Genomic DNA, 20,918 nt, shown 5'->3' on the forward strand with positions numbered 1-20,918 from the left:
TTCCTTCCTTTCTTTTTAAATCTTTTTTTTTTCTCCTTTTCTTTTAAAGTAAATTTTATGTTGATTATTTCTATGATGTATTGTGATTTTAATGCATTTTTCTGTTTTGTGAAGCACCTTGAATTACTTTGTGTACGAATTGTGCTATACAAATAAACTTGCCTTGCCTTGCCTTGCCTATTGTTAACTGACTTCTTGGTTCTTCATGACATGTTTCGACGTCTGTCGAAACATGTCAGGTATCTGAACAAACACACAAGCCTGTCTGATAACAGAAGAACCAAGAAGTCAGTTAACAATACAGACACCATGAACTTTATCTTCCAAAGTATTCTTATTTACTGTCATTTAAATCGGTGGTCCCCAACCCCCCGGGCCGTGGGCCTCTTGGTATCGGACAGAGAAAAAAATACATACACTAACTTGGAATTATTTCCGTTTTGATTACGTTCTGATACCGGAGGAAGTTTTATTTTGAAAAACTAGCAGCTCCCGTCTTTCTTGACGCGTCACGTGACTTTTTAATCAGCCGCGCGCTCGTAGCGCTAAGTTAAAAGCTTAAAACCAAACAATTAAACGTTTTTGGAAAGTTTCTTTTAGGGAGAAAAGAGTCAGCGAGGAAACGGGAGAAGAACCTGCAACTTTAAAAGAAAATTAAAGCTGCTGTTTGCGGACAAAACCAGGAGTTTTCCTCTAAAAGTACAGATTTATTGAGACGGTTGTCGTTTTTATTCTGATTTATTTAATTATTCACACTGTAAAAGTGGGACGCGGCTGAAGTTGGGATCTGGTGTTGGCATCCTCTTTGACGTCTTCATCTTCATCACAAAGAACAGTTTAAAAGTTAAACCTGTTTAAACCAAAAAGTTCTACAAAAAAAACTTCTACAAGTTTAAACCCAACTCGTAAAATTTTTATGAATTTTCCTACAGCAAAGGATGATTATTCAGGTATCTGTTTAAAAACTGTAAATGTTCCGGTGTTAAAAATAAATACACATTTAATTACGATTTATGTAAAAACAAAATATGATCAATCTTTTTACCCTAAAAAGTGATCGGTGGCTGGGATGAATTCTAAGTGTTATAATGTATTCTATGAAAAAAACGAATGTTGCTTTTATTTAATTATTTACAAATCAACAACTTTCTTTCATTGATTCTTCATCATCGGTAAAGAAAGAAAGTCCTAATGTTTTAGTAGATTTTCTCTGTGATAGCATTTTAACTTGAAACAAAGATTTTTCCCAAAACCGGAGGTTTAAAAAAATATTAAACGTAAACTTTGTCTCGTTCGGACAAATATTGTCCGACGTTAAACCGGTCGGCGGCCTGGAAAAGGTTGGAGACCACTGATTGGAATCATTTCTGCTAAAAGCTGTCCTGAAGCTCTTTGTCATTCCTGGGATGAGTTATTATGTGCACTTGTCATAGAAGGAAAAATTTCTCTCAGAAACTGGTTCAACACACGTTTGGGGTTTTTTGCTCTGGAACAACACAAAAACGGTCCCACAGAATCGATAAATGGGTTGGTCAACGTTATTCCCACTTTGTCAAAAAGTTTAGAAACCTTCACTTGATAGACAAGCGTGTGATGCTCACATGATCTGCATTTAAGCCCACTTGTGGTTACACACGAGGGAATCCCAACCAGTTCAAATGAGGAGTTTGGAGACTCAAAGGAGAAATATTGGAGAAAAAACAACCAAAGGATGGTTCAGATGGCGGCGTCAGCTTTTGAGGAGACCCGGGAGGACGACGCTGATGACACTGAGGCGTAAAAACCAAGGACTGGAGCTCAGAGCCCTGTCCCTTCTGGAATCGCTTTGCTGCATCCGACACTCAACAGTTTCATGAAACGCGACGATCGCAAAAGAACGCTCGGGAACAACGTAGTGACGGAGAGCTCCGTCTCCACCAGAGATCACAGGTCGTAGGAAACGTCCAGAAGTGAACCCCACAGAACATCTGTGAGGAGATCCAGAAACATCAGCTGGAAGGAAGAGCTGCAGCACCAAAGGTTCCAGCAGAGATGTGTGAGAGACTCATTCATGCTTCCTTCCAGTAAGAACGTTTTGGTTACTTTTGGTCCCTGCCAAATATTAGAGAAGTTCAGCCCCACCGCGCTGTGACTGTGTGTGAGGTTTGCTTTCAGGTTCTTGTTGTGCAAACAAACACAGCAATAACACAAAGACGTTTAAAGCGAGAATAATTTCATGACAGAATGTTTCTGTTTTTTGACAGAATTGCAAAGGAGCTGAGATTTTTCTCCATAAACGTCTGATTCAAGACTTCCATGTTTGGAAAAATCCTGCAGAATCTTGAACTGAATGATACCTCAAACCTTTCTACCTTCCTTCACATGTTTGAACACTGCTCTGATGTCCTCCCCCCTTTGCAACAACATCACGTTTTGTAATAAAGAAAAGATTCTTACTACCATAGAAGAGTGTTTTATTGTTAAAAATAACAGAGAACACAGTCATTTTACTTTCATTTGGGCTCCATTCAAGAAATTCTCACTGAAATCATCAACGGATCAAAGCAAAGTACAAACAAAAGCTCACAATTATAAAAGACAATATTTTACATCATAAATAAGAACAATTCAGATGCTTTGAAACAAAGGATGGCCGTCAAATGAGCGAGAGGAAGTAGATAAAAAATAAACTGTTTCAACAAAATAGATCAGTGGAAGAGAGTTGGAGGGGTGGGGGTGTGTGTGTGGGGGGGTACGACTTCAGAATAAAGACTCGGGGTAACTTTTATTTGCCCTTTACCATATGCGGAGATGATCTTAAACCTCAGATGTGGAAAGACTTCAACTTGAAAATGACAAAGAAAGCCACAGAGTTGGATCAAACCAAGCGGCCATGATGCCAGAGTGAACCACGAGCAAACAGGTAAAGGTGAACGATGTCATGATCCAAAAGAAAAAAGACAAACACTTCTCAGGGAATTCTATTTTAGGGCATCTAGTCTATTTTACCACCAGAGGAGGGATTTTCTACATCTAAACTCGTAGAGGCAGCAGACTAAAGCGCTCCAAAACAACCCTTGTCCATCCTGACCGCCACCACGGACGTGAAGCCACCACGTTTAGCCAGGTCGTGGCGTCACAGGCCACAGTCGCAGGCCGTTGTACCGACACCAACAGCAGCAACGGCGTCCGTGTGCTTTCTACAAATGCAGGACTTTTGAGGTAAAACTAAATGAAGATATGACTTAAAAAGATATTTGGAAAGGCGTCGTTTGATGCAGACCCCCCTCCCTCTGTTAAGGCTGAAAAAAGGAAAGTCCACTCCTCACCCCAACACCCCCATGCTGTCAAAGGCTAACAAAGTACATTCTTCAGAGCTGGAGGGGCCAAAATTTGATGCTTGAACAGAAATGTGTCTTCAGTGCTGGAGCCATGGTGTGTTTAGTATCATATAGTCACTGGAATATTAGACAGTCTCCCTACGACCAAATCTACACACTGCACAATATTGACTGGCGATATAAACAATGATAATGACTATTATATACACAGTATTTCACACGTTTCGTTATAGTATCGCAGATATCTCAACAGGGGATGCTACAATGTCTATCAAACTGCTAAATACTAAAATACGCTCTGAAAGCCTAAACTTTAAAAGTCAGTCTGGAAGATTTTTTTTTTATATATATGTTGTAGATTGTGGCAAAAACCCAGAGAGCTGCTATTCATGACAGCGTTCAGATTTCTACCAAACCCACTCGGTAAATCGCACCAGGCGATGGCAGCCGGGTCTATGTTCCTAGATTAGTGCGACAAATCGCTAAAGGTTCCACGCCGTATCCTGAGCAAATCCAACCGGTTTTAATCCCTCCTTTCCCTCTGAAATGGGATTGGCCGACGGGGGAAGTGGAGAGGAAGCAGGGGGGGGGTGTCTCAGCTGGTCATCATCTCTGGGATTTTCAGCATCAGGATTTTGGTTTTTAGAGTTACTAAGGTGGGGTTCTGTTGTTGCAGATGAGAGTCCACGCCGCTGCGGTTTGACTTTTGTATGCAAACTTTGGGAACGCGGTTTGCTTCAGGTACTGACTGCAGCTTCAAATCCACATCATGTGACCTTAATGGGATTTCAGAATTAGTAAACCTAAGATCCTGAGAATGAATTTCTGTTTTTTTTGTCTTTGTTAATATGAAAAAATATTCATGTGTGGTGTTTTGGACATTTGGTGAGGTGCTGCGACTGAATGTAACAAACCAGGTTAATTCCTTAACCTCATATTTTCCTGGTAAAACGCAGGATGCGGGTCATTTGGGGCTCTACTGTCCTGTCACCTCTATGACATCATCATCCGAACTATCGCCTCCGTTTACTGCACCTGGATATCTGTCGGGCTGAGTGAGAGCTGCCCCCAAAAGGCTGGAAGTGGGGTTGTTAAACGGCGGCAGAAAGCCGGCTGCGGAGCTGGAGTTGGACGCCGAGAACCCCCCGGTTCCTGCCAGGAGCGAGCTGGGGAACATCCTCGGCTCCGAGAGCAGCGACTGGCTGTAAGTCAGAGGGAACCGGGATGTGAGAAGCCCGGCCATGTTTGGGTTCATTAGGTAAGGAGGGAGAGAGGAGGAAGTCGCTGCTGAGGCCGCAGAGGACATTGGAATGCTGGTAGCAGTGGAAGAAAAAGCAGAGGATGAGGAGGGAGGAGGAAGGTGCCCGTTTCCTGTGGGTGGCTGCCTCAGGTGGTCCGTGCTGGGCGTGGGAAACATAGTCTGTAGGTCGGCCATTGTTTGCCTTGGCGTCTGAAGGAATGACGACCCACCGCCGCCCGCCATCAGAAGCTGGTGACTCATGTGGCCGAGGTTCCCCAGTAAGGATGAAGAGTTCAAACCCACGGGGGGAAAACTGAGCCCGCCGGAGCTCATGGCCATTCCTGGGAACTGGGCTGCAGCAGAGCCGGGCTCGTCTTGGATCTGCGTGCTGCCCTGACTTTCCTCGCGTTTGCGTTTGCTCCCCCGCATCTCTAAGGCCGAGCGCAGCAGGTCGTCGCTCAGCTGCCTGCCGCGCTCGCAACTCTGGGCAGCGTCTCTGTCGGTCGGCACATCCAGCGACTGCGAGGCGTTGTCCCCGCCGCCGGGGGCCTCGTCCGCAGACAGAGAGTAGCGGGTGATCTCCCGGAGAATCTCTGAGCTCAGCGGAGACGACGACCGCTGGTCGCTAACTGGGGAGCGGCGCTGCTGATCCACAGGTGACGAACAGCCGTTGCTGACAGGATGATGGACCAACTGAGCTTCTGCCGAGAACAGGAAGTCGGTCATGAACAGCTGCACACATTTATGCTTCAATGGAATCCATTTTCTATAACAATATATTTTAGGAAAACATCAAAAACACTGCAGGAATTATGAAGAACAAACATTTACATACGCCGCACTTTGATTGAAATAAATCATTTGGACAAGCGCAGAACTCTCTAAAACACCGCAAACGACCGTAGAAGAAGAAATATCAAGTTCTGTTGTAAACAAACAAGCAAGCTGCAGCGTAGAGAGAGAGAGAAAGAGAGAGAAAGAGAGAGAGACAGAGAGAGAGAGAGAGAGAGAGAGATAGATGACTTTATTAATCCCACAATGGGGAAATTTCATTTATCTGTGGCAGCAACACGAATTATAATATAACATCAATAAAGGACATCACATTGACAAATGACATTTATATTTATATTATAGAGATGATCTTCTACACGTGCTTTTATTATTGTTATGGTTATTAAGTGCTTGTTCGCTCATAATGTTTGTTAAGCCGTGCTCCAGTAGTGACCCACGATTGGAAAGAACTGTTTACATGCACCACGATCAGATCAACAATCGGCATAACCCGCCTATCTCCATCAAGAAGAAATTTTGATCCAAACGAGTCTGATGGGGCAGAATATTCTGAACAGCGTGTTTACATGACGCCTTTTTATTCTGATCAGGCGTTCATTCCCACTACTTTTGTCCATGTAACCGCAGCTATTGTGTACGACCCCCCACTTTTTCATGAACCGCTTTTTTTGTTCTTGCCTACATGAGTGATTTAAATGAGGGAACAGCATTACAGAAGCAGCAACTCCATACCTCCTGGAGCGCCGGACCCCGTTGTGACAGGTCGACTGATCTTCCCCGATCGGATGGCAAAAATTCTCCCGTCGTTTGTCCTGATGTAGGTACCTGAGAAGAGGAACGTGTGGCCAACACAAACATTTTGGTTTCCAAGAATCTTCAACCTGTGCCGGAGTCTAAAGTACCTTTGGATCCTCGGATAATATGGATGACCTCCCCCGCACTGATGCGAGCCTGAACGTCCGTCGTACTGTTAGCTCCTGGAATGACAATATCTGCAGACCCAGAGGAAAATATCAGTGTTACAGTTTAGAAGTTGTGTTCATTTTAGAAGGACGCAGGAAAATGTAACTGCAGCATTCAGGAAGTCAGTGTATTCGGAGCATAAGTGCTACCAGTCGTGGTGACGATCCTCTGCACATAAACTCCAGCCTTCTGCAGGAAGTTGACGGGGAGGCTGCCGGCAGAGCTGGAGCCAGCCACGCCCAGGCCGGCTTGCCGAGGCATCATGGGGATCGGGGTCGACTGGATGGGCCGGACGCTCGCCACCGGTTTGTCATCAGGCCTGGACAGGTGGTGCCTGAACATAGAGAGACAGATCTAAACGTCCCGCGCCGATCATCTGTTGTAAAAGTTTTCTCAGTGGTCTTTAACTAGGATTCTGCTGTTTTTAGCCAAAATCTAAACACCACGGTGTCATTTTCTAGGACATAGTTTCTGCAGAGCGGCAGGAGTTCATTAGAAGTTTGCCTCCAAGTTGTGTGTGTGTGTGTGTGTGTGGGTGGGTGGGGGTAGAGCAATCCCACCCATGTTCCCGTCATTCACAACTGAGCTGGGCTATCCGTTTGCTGCTCTACTGCTAGCTTACAGCCTCTCATACCTCCAGCCTAATGTTGCAGCAAAAACAGAGAGCAATAATGAAGCTTTCCAGATGTGCAGCTTGGAGCCGGATGCCCGCTCAGGCGAGGGACATGAAGACTTACATGGATGTAGTCATGGTTAGGTCAGCACAGCGTGTGTTCTCCATCACAACTACACTCTTTTTTACACTCAGAAATCTAATTTGAGTGATTTTCTTTACACATGTCGATAGTCATGACAAAACTGCTACAAAAACATGTTAAAAGCACCAAAAACACACTTTTCATCTGAGTGGGTCGAACAAATACAGACGCACTCCACATCCAGGCCTATTCCTTCTTTTCCAAACATTTCTGTCTTTCCAGCTTCTCACTGGTGAGTAGAGGTGATTAGCAGACATGATTTTTTTAAAAACAAGCTAAAAACCACGTCCTGCTTTACAGGGAAAACAAAGAGCTGAAGAGACCAACATTCTGTCCCAATTCCTTCACTACTCACTATATGGTGCGTTTGTCATTTTCTAATACTGTTCAAATCTACAATTCCAAAATCCAAATGTATTTAAATATAATTTTTTAATAAACCATCAACGTTTTTTATCTGCAGAAGACAGTGGACTCATAAATAATCGTCACAAAACGCTCATATCAATCAGATTTTAACTTCCTGAAATCAATGAGGTCATTGAAAAACAAACGCAAAAGCAGTGAGCGTGGGGTCTGAATTGCTTTTAAGTAGTTAGGGGTTCGGGTGGGAATTTGGACACAGCTCATATTCAGAAAAAACAAAAAGTTCCCTATGATTTTATTTCAAATCTAGAATTTCCCCAGCAAAAAATCTAAATGAAACATGTCAAGTCTTTGTGGTGCAGAAAACCTTTAGGCACATTTCCAGGCTAAAGTGGTTTTACTGTTACAGAAAAAACAAAAACGAACGAGGCTTAATGTTTAGGTTCTTTTGAGTGTCCGTCATAAACTAAATGTGCTTTCAGAAATCCTTTTTAGACATTTTATTACAAAAAACTAAACCCCTAACCTCTAAAAAAGGTCAAACAAGCAGCTTCAACTTACCAGCCTCGCTGATTGAATGCAGCAATGCTTGCAAGTGTGTATTCACTTGTTGGGTAATAGGGAGCGTATGAAGGACGAGAGTACGGCACAGATGCTCGCTTCTCTTCCTCATAGCTCTTCTTTGCAGCTCTTTTCTCAGCTTTAGTGAGTTTGGATTCCTTACGGTCCACAAGCAGAGATTCATGGTGGAAAGGAGGCTGTTGGAATGAAAAAGAAAGTGTTTTTAGGATTAATACGGAAATTATTCAGTTGAAAATACAAACTAATATTTCACAAGTCAACACATTCCTTTGTGGAATTGAAAACAAATCTGCTTTTCTTTCCTTAAAATGTTCCTATCTAAAGGTGTCAGTACTTTAAAAGGAGGTGAATAATTCTTTTAATCTAACTGCATTGTGATTTTTTTTCCATGTTGACAGAAGAGAAACAAACAAATCTATCATTCTGAATATTTGAAACCCATCAGAATATAAAAACACCATTTAAAAAAAACACAGGATAGAAAAGCAGTCAAATCTAACAACAAGACAGTTAAGTTCCGTAAAATGCAACTCTTTAGGAATAATATATCGAGCATGGGTACCTTGGTGATTAGATTCGGATAGAGCTGACAAGCTTTGAACATCACTTCCTCATATTCATTCTGAGATTCCAGAGAGATTTTCTCCGTTTCCGGCTCCTCTTCTACAAAGTGCAGCAGAGACTCCACCTCCTTCCGGGTGAAGTTCAGCACCGGATTCAAATCATCCACGACGCGATCTTTAACGGAAAGACCACATGGTTTCAACAGAAGAGCTGGAAGCGAAGCGGGCTGCTCGGTTGTTGGACACAGGTGGAACTCTCCTACCAGACATGCCCTGTTTGGACACCTGTCTGTCGTAGATCTTCTTCTCCAGGGTGAAGTCACAGACCAGCCGGTAAATGTAGCAGCGTTTCACCTGGCCGTAGCGGTACACGCGGCACACGGCTTGGGCGTCGTGACAGGGGTTCCAGGAAGCATCAAAAACAACAACGCGATTGGCACCAATCAGATTTACCCCCAAACAGCCCGCTCTGAGAAACAGGGGCCAAAACAACAGAATAATAAACAAACTTCACGTGGAAAAGGATGAGCTGCAAATGGTGAGAGTAGGAAGCTGCTACACGTGCCTGGTGGAAAGCAGAAAGACCCAGGTTTTGTTGTTTTCTGGATCATTGAACTGGTTTATAAGGCGTTCTCTCTCTGAAGCGGAGGTGCTCCCGTCCAGTCCTGCAGACAGACGGACAATCCCCTCGTAATTGTCAAACAACAGAACACATCAAGTTGGAGGACAGGCTTACTGTACTTTCACGGCCACAAGGCACACTTAGAAGTCATTCATTTTCTCCAAATATGTACGGAGCGCCCTATGGTGCGATGCGCCTAATGGGTTGTTGTGTGACTTTGGTAAAGAGGACGTAAGAGAGGACAGCATGAGAACCGTAAGGAGGGAAGTGAGGATGTGAAAGAAGACACGCCCACAAGGTGCTAAAGTTCAGGTATGTGAATTATGCAGAACACCATCGTTTGGGAAACCCTGAAAATACAGCAAAGAGACAAGATTATGAAGCGCGGTTTAAACTGCAGCTATCAGCTACGCGGAGGAACATGGGAATAGAGCAGCTGCCAGAGAATTCAAGATTCATGAATCCATGGTTGACATGTGGAGGAAGCTGGAAAAGAAGCTGGAAAGAAAGCGGCATTTAACAGACAAAAACTAGGAGTCTTTACTCCAAATATGGATTCATTGTCACAGTTGTTCCCACAGACTGGGGCTGAACGATAAGAGGAAAACTCCTGATTTGCGATATCAGTGATCAATACTACGATGACGATATAACTTGGGATGCATGAACAAACAGCAACACAACTGCAACAGTTTAATTTCAATAAGAGTCAACATTTCTTAAGCTATGCTCCACATGAGCCTCGTCTACATAGGAGGCGAACATCTAACATAAAAGGACTCCACCCGATTGGTCAATGATGTAAAGGAGTCCACCTGATTGGTCAAATCCATCAAGGGATTTGATTGATTTGTTAAATACTTTAAGCTGCCAGAAGATTGTTTTGGCACATTTAAGGGAACCATTTATTGCAATTTTCACAGACTTTTGCGATATGCGTATTGCACCGCTTGATGTCGCGGTAATGATAAATTTGCCATTTATTGTGCAGGCTTACCACAGACCATAATAATAATGCAAACAGTTATCTGCTGTGAAACAATACCAAAGGAACAGGGACTGGCTCACAAATTCAAATTCTGTCACATTTCATTGTAAAAATAAATAAATCAAGAATTGTTTTGAACTTATTTTTGAAGAATATGTTTAGAAACATGGATGGACTTTAAATAGTGTCTTTTTTCAATGAGCATGTGTGATTTCTTTTCATTCACAGTTCTATTCCCGTCTGTCTCTGGGAGATAAACAGATGAATAAAAGCGACACAGCTGGGATTTAAGAGGAAGGATGACTGGACTCACTGTAGTAGTTGAGGTTGCGAACCCAGTTCTGGTTCTGGCTGTCAGAAGAGTTGATGTTTTGAGGCATCGGTCTCTTGGATAAGAAGTCCTCAATGACCGTCAGCGTGGACAAACTTTGGCTAGTGGACACACAGTTTAAGACTCTCTTTGAAACATCAGTAGATTTACTTTTAAAAGCACAGTCCTTCAGGTTAGAATGTGATTTTCTATTAATACTCTGCAAAAAGAACAGCCCCAAAGAAATGATCAACCAAAAATGTAAAGAAAAACCTTCAAAAATAATTTGTCAATTCAGAAAAATAATCTTACCGGAAGTCTTATTTAAAGAAAAAAGTTCTAGTCGCTAGGACATGTTTGATTTGCTATTGAAGAAAACTTTTTTTTCCTGTAACGTCCTTAAGATTCAGTGTTTGCAGTGTATTTAGTCCAAGAATCTCAACCGTTGGCTGTTTTTAAATATGATTAAGAATCACGTGAGGAAAAACTTACCTGAAGACCAAAAGTTTGTCTCTTTTCCTGACGCTCTCATCAATTATATGGAAGAGCAGCAACATTTTGGCAGAGTTCTCCAGAACTCCCATCCTGTAGTTTGACATGATGTCCTTTGCCTAAGACAGACATTCATCTTTAACCAGTAAAAGAGGCTAGATCATGATTTTTTTTTTTTTTTTTTACACAAAGCATCCTCAACCAATCAGGTTATACAGGACTCTGCTCTTAACGTACCCATTCATATGTAATGACCTGGTTGGTTCTGTCCTGGGAGGCGTTGAGTGGTGGAAGGCTACTGTTGACTTTGCTGTTACTGGAGTCTGTTACTTTGGCCTTTAGGCCCGTGCTGGGCGCAGGGCAGCGGGCGTTACCGGCTGAAGTGATGTCATCAAGGTCCAGGTCTTGCTCATTGGCCTGGTTTTCCTTCTGTAAGGCCTCATAGAGGACGTCTGGGTGATTCCAGATCTGTGCAGATCAAGAACGATGTAAACAGATGCAAACAGGCAGAGGAAATCCCTGCAGCTTCTGGCAGACATCAGGGTTCACCTTGCAGCACACGCAGAAGGCTTTGAGTGGGTTGAGACCAAGCCAGCCGCTATTCCCAGCTTCTCGAAAACGTTTCATGAACTCGGTATACAGCGCCCTCTGGACAGAGGACAGCCGTACCAAAATGACATGCTCATCTTTTGCTGGCAGCTGGTCTCTTAGCACATCATGGCCTCGTCTGTGAACCGGCAAAAAAAAAAAAAAGAGTGATGGAAAACTAAACACCTGTCAATAGGGTCCACCTTTGAATAATGACGTGACAGGAAGTTTACCTCTGAACAAAGCCCTCTAACAGGCTGTGCAGCACGTGACTGCGGTAGCGCATCAGGCGTACGTCTTGAGGTGTGCTGTCCACACACTGACCGTTGAGAATGGGCCGCTCAAACATGTTGCTGAACTCCTGCCGCGTTCCTAAGAAGTCGGGCCGGACAAAGTCCACCATGCACCAGTACTCGATGAGGTTGTTCTGCAGCGGATAGCCCGTCAACACAACCCTGCGCCGGGAGCGGATGTTCTTCAGGGCCTGCGATGTGCTGGCGTGGTAGTTTTTGATGCGGTGGCCCTCATCACAGATCACCACATCAGGACCGGGCCGGGCTATGGCCTTTTCAATCCCTAGCAAGGGAAGGCACAGGGGATCAAACAACAAGGCAACACTGCTCTTTACATGACATGTCTGAACAAATGGACATATTTGGATCATTTGCTTTCTCTGGGGTAACACAGTGATGTCACCTCCACGGTGACGCGTGTCAATATTTTTTCATCAACTCTCGCTTGACCATAAAAAGAAGAAATTTTTTTTTTACATCACTAGTGAGAAAGATTTTGTATCCGTGTTGAGCGTAGGTTAGTACTGTAGAGGTAGAATGTGAGCACTGATAGTGAAAGTTTGAGATTCACATCGCCCCCGGCAACGCATTCAGGCGACCACTTCCTTTGAAATGTCTATGTAATCATGTGGGAATGCGCATTTTGGGCTTCCGCATTCAAAACTCTAGAATTCAAGAGCCGCCATGTAGTTTTTATGAGCGTTCTGAACGCACGTTGCTAGTTAAACCAGGTCGAACTTTCACCAATCAGGGACTTGGATTTGTTTAGTGACGTGTGGATGGCGTTCCTTTTAATGTGCGGAAGTGTCAAATGTTTGAAAACTGATCGGGAATCAGATATTAATCATTGTGGTTTGTGCCCAGCCAGAATTCTATGATGCCAAGTCTTTCAAAAATTCAGTTCAGTTTTATTTCTAGAGGCCAAAATCACAACAACAGTCGTCTCAATGGGCTTCGTACCGGTAATTCTAAAGTAAACATCAAATTATAAGGATCATGACTACATAGAATTCAATAGGAAAATACTAAACTAAAAACTAACTAAGCAGACTAAACTAAACTGGGCATCTCTGCTCTTAGACCCTCCTTTGTGGTAAGTAAAAACTAAAAAAAAACAACAAAAAAACCCACAAGGATTCCAGAAAAAAATAAAAATAAAAACCTCAGAGGTCTCCACATTAAGGAGAGATCCTCCCCCAGCACGGACAGGCGATGTACCAGAACTCTTAGAGAGGAATTAGCTAATCTAACTCTACAACTACAACTTTACAATATTGGAATTGAGCAGTGAAAGAAAAAGCCTGCAGCAAAGATTCACCAGATTTGCACCGCTTGGACATTTCACACCAAGCAAGCCTCTTTAGACTGAAGGTGGTGGATGCGCGCTGGTAAAAGGTCAAAAAAACAAGAAGACGCCTCTTCTGGTTTGTCCAGTGTGAACACCGTGGGCTAACGGAGCGTTTAAAAACCTGCGTTTAGCGTGTGACGCGTTTTCACATGTGTGAACGCAGCATTAAGGCCTGTTCACACCGGGACGAATTTCGCCGGCGATTTTCGCCGACGTTTAACGCCTCGTGACTAAACAAAGGGCACCAATGTGAGTGTGCACACCGACGCGAAAAAACGCTGCGTCAAAAAAAAAAACGCCTCGGGTTCGTTTTTTTTTCTCGACGCATTGCGTCGAAATCTATTCGACCAATGAGAATGGCGCTTTTGCACACGTGTCTGGAGCTTCTGAAGTTACAGTTAAACACAACTTGGGGGCGCTCAAACACAAAACTGCCTTGCTGAGCGCACATACCAGCGAAGAAGATAGACGTCAGGCAGCCTCTACACTGCCGCGAAGAAATAATGACGGACATTCTAAAATATCCCCGAACCAAGCACCAGTTGGAGCAACTGGTGCTTGAAATATTCATGTTTTCTTTGTATGATTCTGACAAGCGCGTAAATACTTGCTCTCTTCTTCTGAGTGAAAAGCGACTTTAAGAAGCGTAAAGTTGCGCAGCGCCACCTTGTGTACAGGAGTATTTCTGTTTACATTAAGCGCCATCTAATGTCAGGGAATGAAATTGCATGTTCGCTCGGCTCATCGTCAGCGAAAATCGCCTGGGTGTGAACACAAAAAACGTGGCGAAAAACGCTGGCGAATAACGCCTGGCGAATATTCGCCCCGGTGTGTACGGGCTTTTAGGGTTTGAATCCACACACACTCTTCAAATAAAATAAAAATTAAAAAAAAACAAGGACAGAAGTCAGAATTTCATTGACAAAATTGATTTTTTTTTTAATCCTGAAAAACCTGGGAGTTTTATTTTTGCAGATTTACACGAATTTTATTTCATAGAATCTTTAAAAAAGATTTTTTTACTCTAAAGTCCAAATATTTCCCAAATGCCTACCTTTCATGAGCTCTTGCTGTCGGTCCTCTTCGTCAAGGTCAATGATGACAGGGCCAGCAGGTTTCTTTGATTTCCTCTTCTTACCCATCACAAAACTTTTCTTCATGGAAAGCAGGCGGTACATCTCGTACCCCATCAGCAACACGCCTCCGTCTCTAGACCACTCCTCCACAACCTTCGCCCTGGCAAGTGTCGTTCTGCCGGTCAAACAGTCAGTCAGATCAGCCGTGAATGCCGGACCTTACACATACAGGGAGCCGGTGCGCCACATACTTGTGCTCGTCGTTGAGAATGTGAACTTTAAAAGTGCGAGCTAGGACCACGGAAGGATCTGTGTCAGGAGGAAGAGCCTCAGAGGGCGGAAGCCAGAGGTTGAATTCTGTCAGCCAGTTCTGAAGGGTGTTCACCTACAGATGAGGGAGCAGAAGGTTAGCGTGTTCTGTAGGTGCCATGAATCAACCGTGGTTCTTATTAACGTGAATGAATATTGTTTCAGTTTTGATTATTAAGTTAGACTAAAATCATTCCTCTTTGAAGAGGCTTATTGTCAGACTAGTTAGTATTCAGAGATTATTTAACTTAATGTTAATGTGTTTAAATTAAACTTAACAATATAGTGGTCACTAGACTGCTAGAAGTTGAAGCTGGGGTAACTATGGTGCTCTGGGGTTCTGTCCTCTATTCTCATCTACTTCTACCCTCCCCCTCTTCTCTATTCTTGATCATTCATCATTTAATTCTCCATGCCTCTGTTTGGTGCAGTGCGATTCATGTACTCTCCCTCTTTCGACTGCTTCCAGATTCCAGTTGGCTCATCCGTGCTCCTGTTTCTGACCGTGTACCTCGTCTCTGTCTCGCCTCTACTACTGATCCTACACCTGGCTGTGGACCCTGCCTCCGGCTCGTCTTGCGCCCCCAGCCGTCCCACAACTCCCTCTGGATGAAGATCATCTGCTGGACTATTTAAACATGTGGTTGTAGTGTTAGATTAGCTAATTCTTCTCTAAGAGTTCTGGAAGGTGGCCTGTCCGTCCTGGGGGAGAATCCCTCATTCATGTGGGCACCTCTGAGGTTTCTTCGTTTTTTCCGGATTCTGTTTTTTAGGAGTTTTTCCTTACCGCGAAGGGGGGGCTAAGGGCTTCCACGCCGTGCGTTAATTTCTGATAATGCAAACTTCGAAGGCCAATAACCTGCTTATACAATGGTCACTTACAAAAAAATAACTATTCAACCAGGGGACTATTTGTTCTCGAGTGCAGCAGCAAAGGAAAACGATTTATTTCTGCTGATGGTCACGATGGGTTCAATAAAGCATCAGTTCAGAGAGAAAGTTCACCTCTTATCAAGTCTAGTTTCTGGCAAATACCCAGATTATACAAGATAACTCCTCTCCTATCTATAAAAAAATGTCTTTTCCCGCTTTCATCTTTTCCCGTTTGGACTATTTTAAATATTTAAATCCCTTACATTTATAGGCGCTCTTTTAATGATTGTACTGGTTCTTTAATGTAAACTTATGATATATTTGATTTGATTGATTTTAACCGCTATCTCGGTTGTGTGTGTGTGTTGTGTTTTAGTTTGTCGTACTGTCAAACACCTCAATATTGTTTTTAATCCTGGTCTTCTGTCATATGTTAATTGTACAGCTCCTTTTAATCTTGATTGCGAAAAGTGCTACATAAATAAAGTTTTTATTATTATTATTATTACTGCTTGTATTTTTGTTGATGATGAAGCTAAAGGTTGTTCTAAAGAAGCCTGCGCAGTGATACAGAACATGTGTGCTATGTGACCGGAACTTCTTTTTTAGGCGTGCGGTTTTCACCTTTTAATGCACACCCAGCAGCCAATCAGAATTGAGTATTCACCTGGATTGTGGTATATAGTCTTTTAGAGGTTAAAGAGCAGTGAGGAAACTCTGGCACAGTGTTAGAGTGACATTTCAGCGCTTACGGGGACGATGGCCAGCACGGTGTGGGCTTCAGTGTTCCTCAGCAGGATGTCAATGAAAGAAATGACCTGTAGTGTCTTGCCCAGCCCCATGCTGTGAGCGAGGATGCAGCCAAAGCCGCTGCTGGTTTTGTAGCGCTCTAGAGACTCGATGAGGTTGTCGTAGAGAAACCGGATTCCACCAACCTAAACGTAAAGGTGAAAATATTCACAAAAACTCTTGACTTTCAGAAACAGACCTGTCAAATGAGATCAGAGACGTACCTGGTGAGGCTTTACAGCCCTCGCCAGCTGTGGGGCAAGAAATATGTCTTTCTCTTCTGCAGGGTGGTTTATATTAACTAGCACCCGACCCTGAGCATCCGGCAGGTTGAGCGCATCGTTGATGTGTGCGCCGCTGCTCTCTTCCGAGCCGGGGACGCCATCAGCGTCATCCTCAGCCGATTCGCTGCTTATCTGCAGGGTGTCTTCATCTCCTGAGCTGAGCTCAATTACATCTGCATCATAATTGAACGAGTTACAGTTTCAGAGCTTACTTGCAACCACGGGGACAGAGAAGTCACAGAGATCTCACCGTCTATGATCGCAAGCGGAGGCAACTTTGGCTCCTCTTTTACATCTTCCTCACCACTGCTGTCCAAACAGATGACATCCTGCTGGCCCAGTATGGCAGGGACCAAATGAGACACGTCCCCTAACAATGCTGCCGCATCCACTGCTGGAATGATGAGAAAGGGGTTAGCAACGGTCCTCAACAGAAATGTTGACCATGGTTGACACACATTACCTAGCTGAGCGTCTGGAACAGCTGGAGTCAGGGTAGGAAAATCCTTTCTTTGTTGCTCCAGTCGTTTCCGTCGCTCCATCTCTTCCTGCTGCGCTGCCTTGGTCCCAGCCTCCAGCTGGTCTTCTTGCAACAGCTTTCTGTGATCACAAAGTTCAGTCTATGTTTGGACGATCCCAAAAACGATTCGACATGACATGCCTTAAAAACACAACGGACGAACCAACCTAATGTTTTTCCTCATGTGTGCAGGCTTTGATAGCTTGGGAGCTTTGGAACCTTTTGCAGGCTTGGATAATTTCGAGGCTTTCTGTTTCTTTGCTTTACTGATCGCTGGTTTCCTCTCGTTCTCTGCAGACTGAGAACGGGACGCGGGTCTGGAGGGGGCCCTGGAAGAGGAGCCAGATGCAGGCTGAGAAGAAGGCTCTCCGGAGGTGGTTGAAGGAGATTCATTTTCATCTTGAGCCTCTTCTGTTTGGCTCTGGTTACTTCCGGGTCGATCTTGAAAAAAACAAAAAAACAGCATTTGAACTGAACTGTAAATATATAAATATAGCAGAGATGGGCAAAATACGACCCGGGGGGCCACATATGGCCCGTCAAACTATTTAATCTGGCCCGCCACACTGTAATCAATTATATTGATATGTCTTATTGACTAATTTTGCCTGTAATTCTGGTGTCTCCCCATAGATGACACTTTACAAATAAAGTGACTTTTGTTCAGGTGGAGAAACTCCTCATGCATTGGTGTTGTGTTAGAAGATTGGTTGTTTCTCTAATGTTTAGTTGTGTCTTCCATTTCTCTGATTATTCCACCAGCACATGAATGCAGCATTTTTTCTAAGTTTGCTTCTTTCCATGAAGGACATCAAGCCTTTAGTGCAACTGGCCTTAAGACTGAGATCAAAAGTCACAGTTTTGTGATGAGAACACCAGAATGTTCAGCTTTAAAATATGCATAATCATTTTCAATCAAAGATAAAACACGTTTTTATTCAGATTCTATAATATTTCTTTTTCTTTGGAGGTGGATTGCCAAATCACGCCGCGCATCCGCTCCGGCCCTTCTGTTAAAGTTTAGAATCCTTTGTGGCCCACGAGTCAGAACGTTTGCCCACCCCTGACACATAGTGTGTGTGTGTGTGTGTGTGTGTGTGTGTGTGTGTGTGTGTGTGTGTGTGTGTGTGTGTGTGTGTGTGTGTGTGTGTGTGTGTGTGTGTGTGTGTGTGTGTGTGTGTGTGTGTGTGTGTGTGTGTGTGTGTGTGTGCGTGCGTGCGTGCGTGCGTGCGTGCGTGCGTGCGTGCGTGCGTGCGTGCGTGCGTGCGTGCGTGCGTGCGTGCGTGCGTGCGTGCGTGCGTGCGTGCGTGCGTGCGTGCGTGCGTGCGTGCGTGCGTGCGTGCGTGCGTGCGTGCGTGCGTGCGTGCGTGCGTGCGTGCGTGCGTGCGTGCGTGCGTGCGTGCGTGTGTGTGTGTGTGTATATATATATATATATATATATGTGATAAAATGTTGGCCTAATTAATCAAAACTTTGGGGAAAATGAGGGGGGAAAAAACTCACCAACACTCTCATCCTCATCATCGCCATCATTTTCATCTTCACCCATGTCTTCATCCTCCTCTTCCATATTTTCCAAATAATCCTCTTCACTGTCGACGCTGGCCTCCAGGTCGCTATCCGATAATGCCTCTTCAGACATGCTGTCTTACAGAGTTTGAAGACAATTACCTAAACGCCTTCATCGGAAGCACTAAAAGACAAAAGCACACAACCAAATAGAACCCACAGTCATTTTTCTGGGAAGATTGTTAACACAAAGACGTGGCTCTAGCTAAGTCTGGACAATTTATCGCGATATCAATCTGTGCAATATGCATATCGCAGAAGTTGGCGAAAATTGCAATAAATGGTTACCTTAAATGTGCTAAAACAATCTTATGGCAGCTTGAAGTATTTATTGAATCAATTAAATTCTTTATGCATTTGACCAATCGGATGGACTCCTTTGATGTTAGATGTAGACGAGGGTCATATAGAGTATAACTTAAGAAATGTTGACTCTTATTTAAATTAAACTGTTGCAGTGAAATAGAAATGATGTTTTTGGTTGATTTGCTGATTGTTCGTGTATCGCAAGTTATATTGTCATTGCAATATTAATATCACAAGTTTTCCTCACATCGTGCAGCCCTAGCTGTCCCTGTAAACTACTCCGTGTTTACCTCAAAGCCTACTAAAACCTGTTCACACCACAGTTAAAGTGGTTAAAGATTACGTTAGTTCGATTCAAAGTTAATCAAACTCAGTGATAAACACAGCAGTTTTAGTGAAAAAAAGATACTTAAAATCATCCAGATGTTTATGGATAACAATTTGGTTGTTAGGGGGGAAAAGCCAGTAAATGCTCAGTTAATGTAATGTTGTTAACCGATGTCTGGTAGATTAAAAAGGATAAACTAACAGTTGAAATGCTGCTGATAAGTAAAGAGGAAAGACGTGTTTTTTGCAGCTCAGATGGGATCTTTGTTTAAAAGCTGAGACATCCCAGAGTTCCCTGAGAATCCCACCATCTCACACTGGGGCTTTTCCTGTTTCTGTTAGTCTGCATCTTTTTCCTTTTTTAAAACACCGTTGGTGACATCAGCTCACTAATCATTTTATTAAACCAATTTTATTTTGCGTACACTGTTTTATTTGTAAAACGCGTTTTGCTGAGATGCATTACCCAATCTCTACATGCTTTTGTTTAGGTTATAAAATACATTTCAGACCCCTTCTGGGCTGCAAATGCCACAATTATTGGTTTAAACATGACGCATATGTTGAACAAAGTGAACCGCTGAGTCTCTACTGCATACTTTACACTGTAGGTTTAAAGCGCATTGTGCAAAAATTTACAAAGGTTTTCTTATGCTTTGCTTTTTTCCAATGCACCAGTTTTAGTAGAAGCCAGTTAAAGGGGCTTTTCTTTATCCTTACTTGCTCATTAGCAAAGAAAGAAAAGTGTATGTCTAGATTAAACCATTAAATGATTTATTTGGTAAAGCAGAAATTATATAAAATGAACCAAAAGCTGCACACGCAAAACTTTTTACACAAACCAGAGGAATAAAAATGTCAAACTGTTATTTGCATTTAGAAATCCCTTTTCCCCCCTTTTAATGGTGATATTTGATTATTTTAACTCGTTAAATGCAAACATATCTAACAGATATTCCATTGTTAATCAGTTTATTAATAATAATTGCAATAATTTATTGATGGGTGAGAATATATTCCTTTTTTAGTTGTTTAGATGTTGGCTTCTAGGACTAAATTAATTGGAAATACAATGGCTTTAGAGAAAAATATAGATTAATGTCGCATGTAAGGCATCGTTGTGACTACTGTGCTGCATGAACGACAAGAAAATGGCCTGTGAGGCAGAAGAACGCTGTAATGTTGTTTCTCTCAGAAGAGTAAGTTCGTAGCTAAAAAAAACGTAAAAAAAACAACAATTTTCAATCAATGACCCAAACTAACGTAGCGCCCGAGTACCTGCAGGAATAATGACTGTTTGTAAACTATACTTAAAGCGGAGAGCATTTAGCAGGAAAACATCCAGCTCCCAGATTCCGCTAGGAGAGATAATGACCTGATATATTGTGTAGGTGTACCGCTGCTGCTGCTAGCCAAATTACAGCCGAGGCTAACACACACGGCTAATTAAGGCGCGTCATTAACACTTAAACGCTCAGGTGTTCTCCAGCTTACCTTGTGGACGGCGCGCAGTTCAGTGAGTAGGTTCGGTAGCGCGCGCGCAGAGCCCCTTCTATCAGTCAATACGAGAATGTTTAAATGAACTGATAAACGTTGCTTATTTCCATTTTCCCCTAGTGTGACCACAAATGATGTCC

The 20,918-nt window shown here is 43.2% G+C and overlaps 1 protein-coding gene and 1 long non-coding RNA gene across 3 annotated transcripts; one reads left to right on the forward strand and one right to left on the reverse strand.

The window, feature by feature from the left end:
• The first annotated feature begins 717 nt into the window (after window positions 1-717).
• LOC144992118 (uncharacterized) lies at window positions 718-2,446 on the forward strand. The gene is made up of 2 exons (XR_013655914.1): window positions 718-2,035; window positions 2,244-2,446. It is a non-coding gene; the product is annotated as an uncharacterized LOC144992118 (long non-coding RNA).
• Window positions 2,430-20,918, reverse strand: rad54l2 (RAD54 like 2). Of its 2 annotated transcripts, none has more exons than XM_023954759.2 (22): window positions 20,776-20,918; window positions 18,583-18,772; window positions 17,247-17,520; window positions 17,023-17,159; window positions 16,810-16,950; window positions 16,500-16,732; window positions 16,239-16,421; window positions 14,556-14,689; window positions 14,283-14,479; window positions 11,821-12,163; window positions 11,549-11,726; window positions 11,237-11,467; window positions 11,000-11,118; window positions 10,511-10,629; window positions 9,153-9,252; window positions 8,851-9,056; window positions 8,587-8,762; window positions 8,004-8,200; window positions 6,468-6,652; window positions 6,258-6,347; window positions 6,088-6,180; window positions 2,430-5,261 (listed from the first exon to the last, which is right to left on the reverse strand). In XM_023954759.2, exons 2-22 carry the CDS (start codon window positions 18,719-18,721, stop codon window positions 4,297-4,299), a joined length of 4,440 nt encoding a protein of 1,479 aa, XP_023810527.1. In that variant the 5' UTR covers window positions 18,722-18,772; window positions 20,776-20,918; the 3' UTR covers window positions 2,430-4,296. The 2 variants fall into 2 exon arrangements, with proteins under 2 accessions (XP_023810527.1, XP_023810526.1); XM_023954758.2 differs by having other exon boundaries at window positions 16,810-16,953.

The sequence above is a fragment of the Oryzias latipes genome, chromosome 5, assembly GCF_053564925.1.
Source record: "Oryzias latipes strain Hd-rR chromosome 5, Olatipes_Hd-rR_3.1".
In the NCBI taxonomy this organism is placed as follows: domain Eukaryota; kingdom Metazoa; phylum Chordata; class Actinopteri; order Beloniformes; family Adrianichthyidae; genus Oryzias; species Oryzias latipes.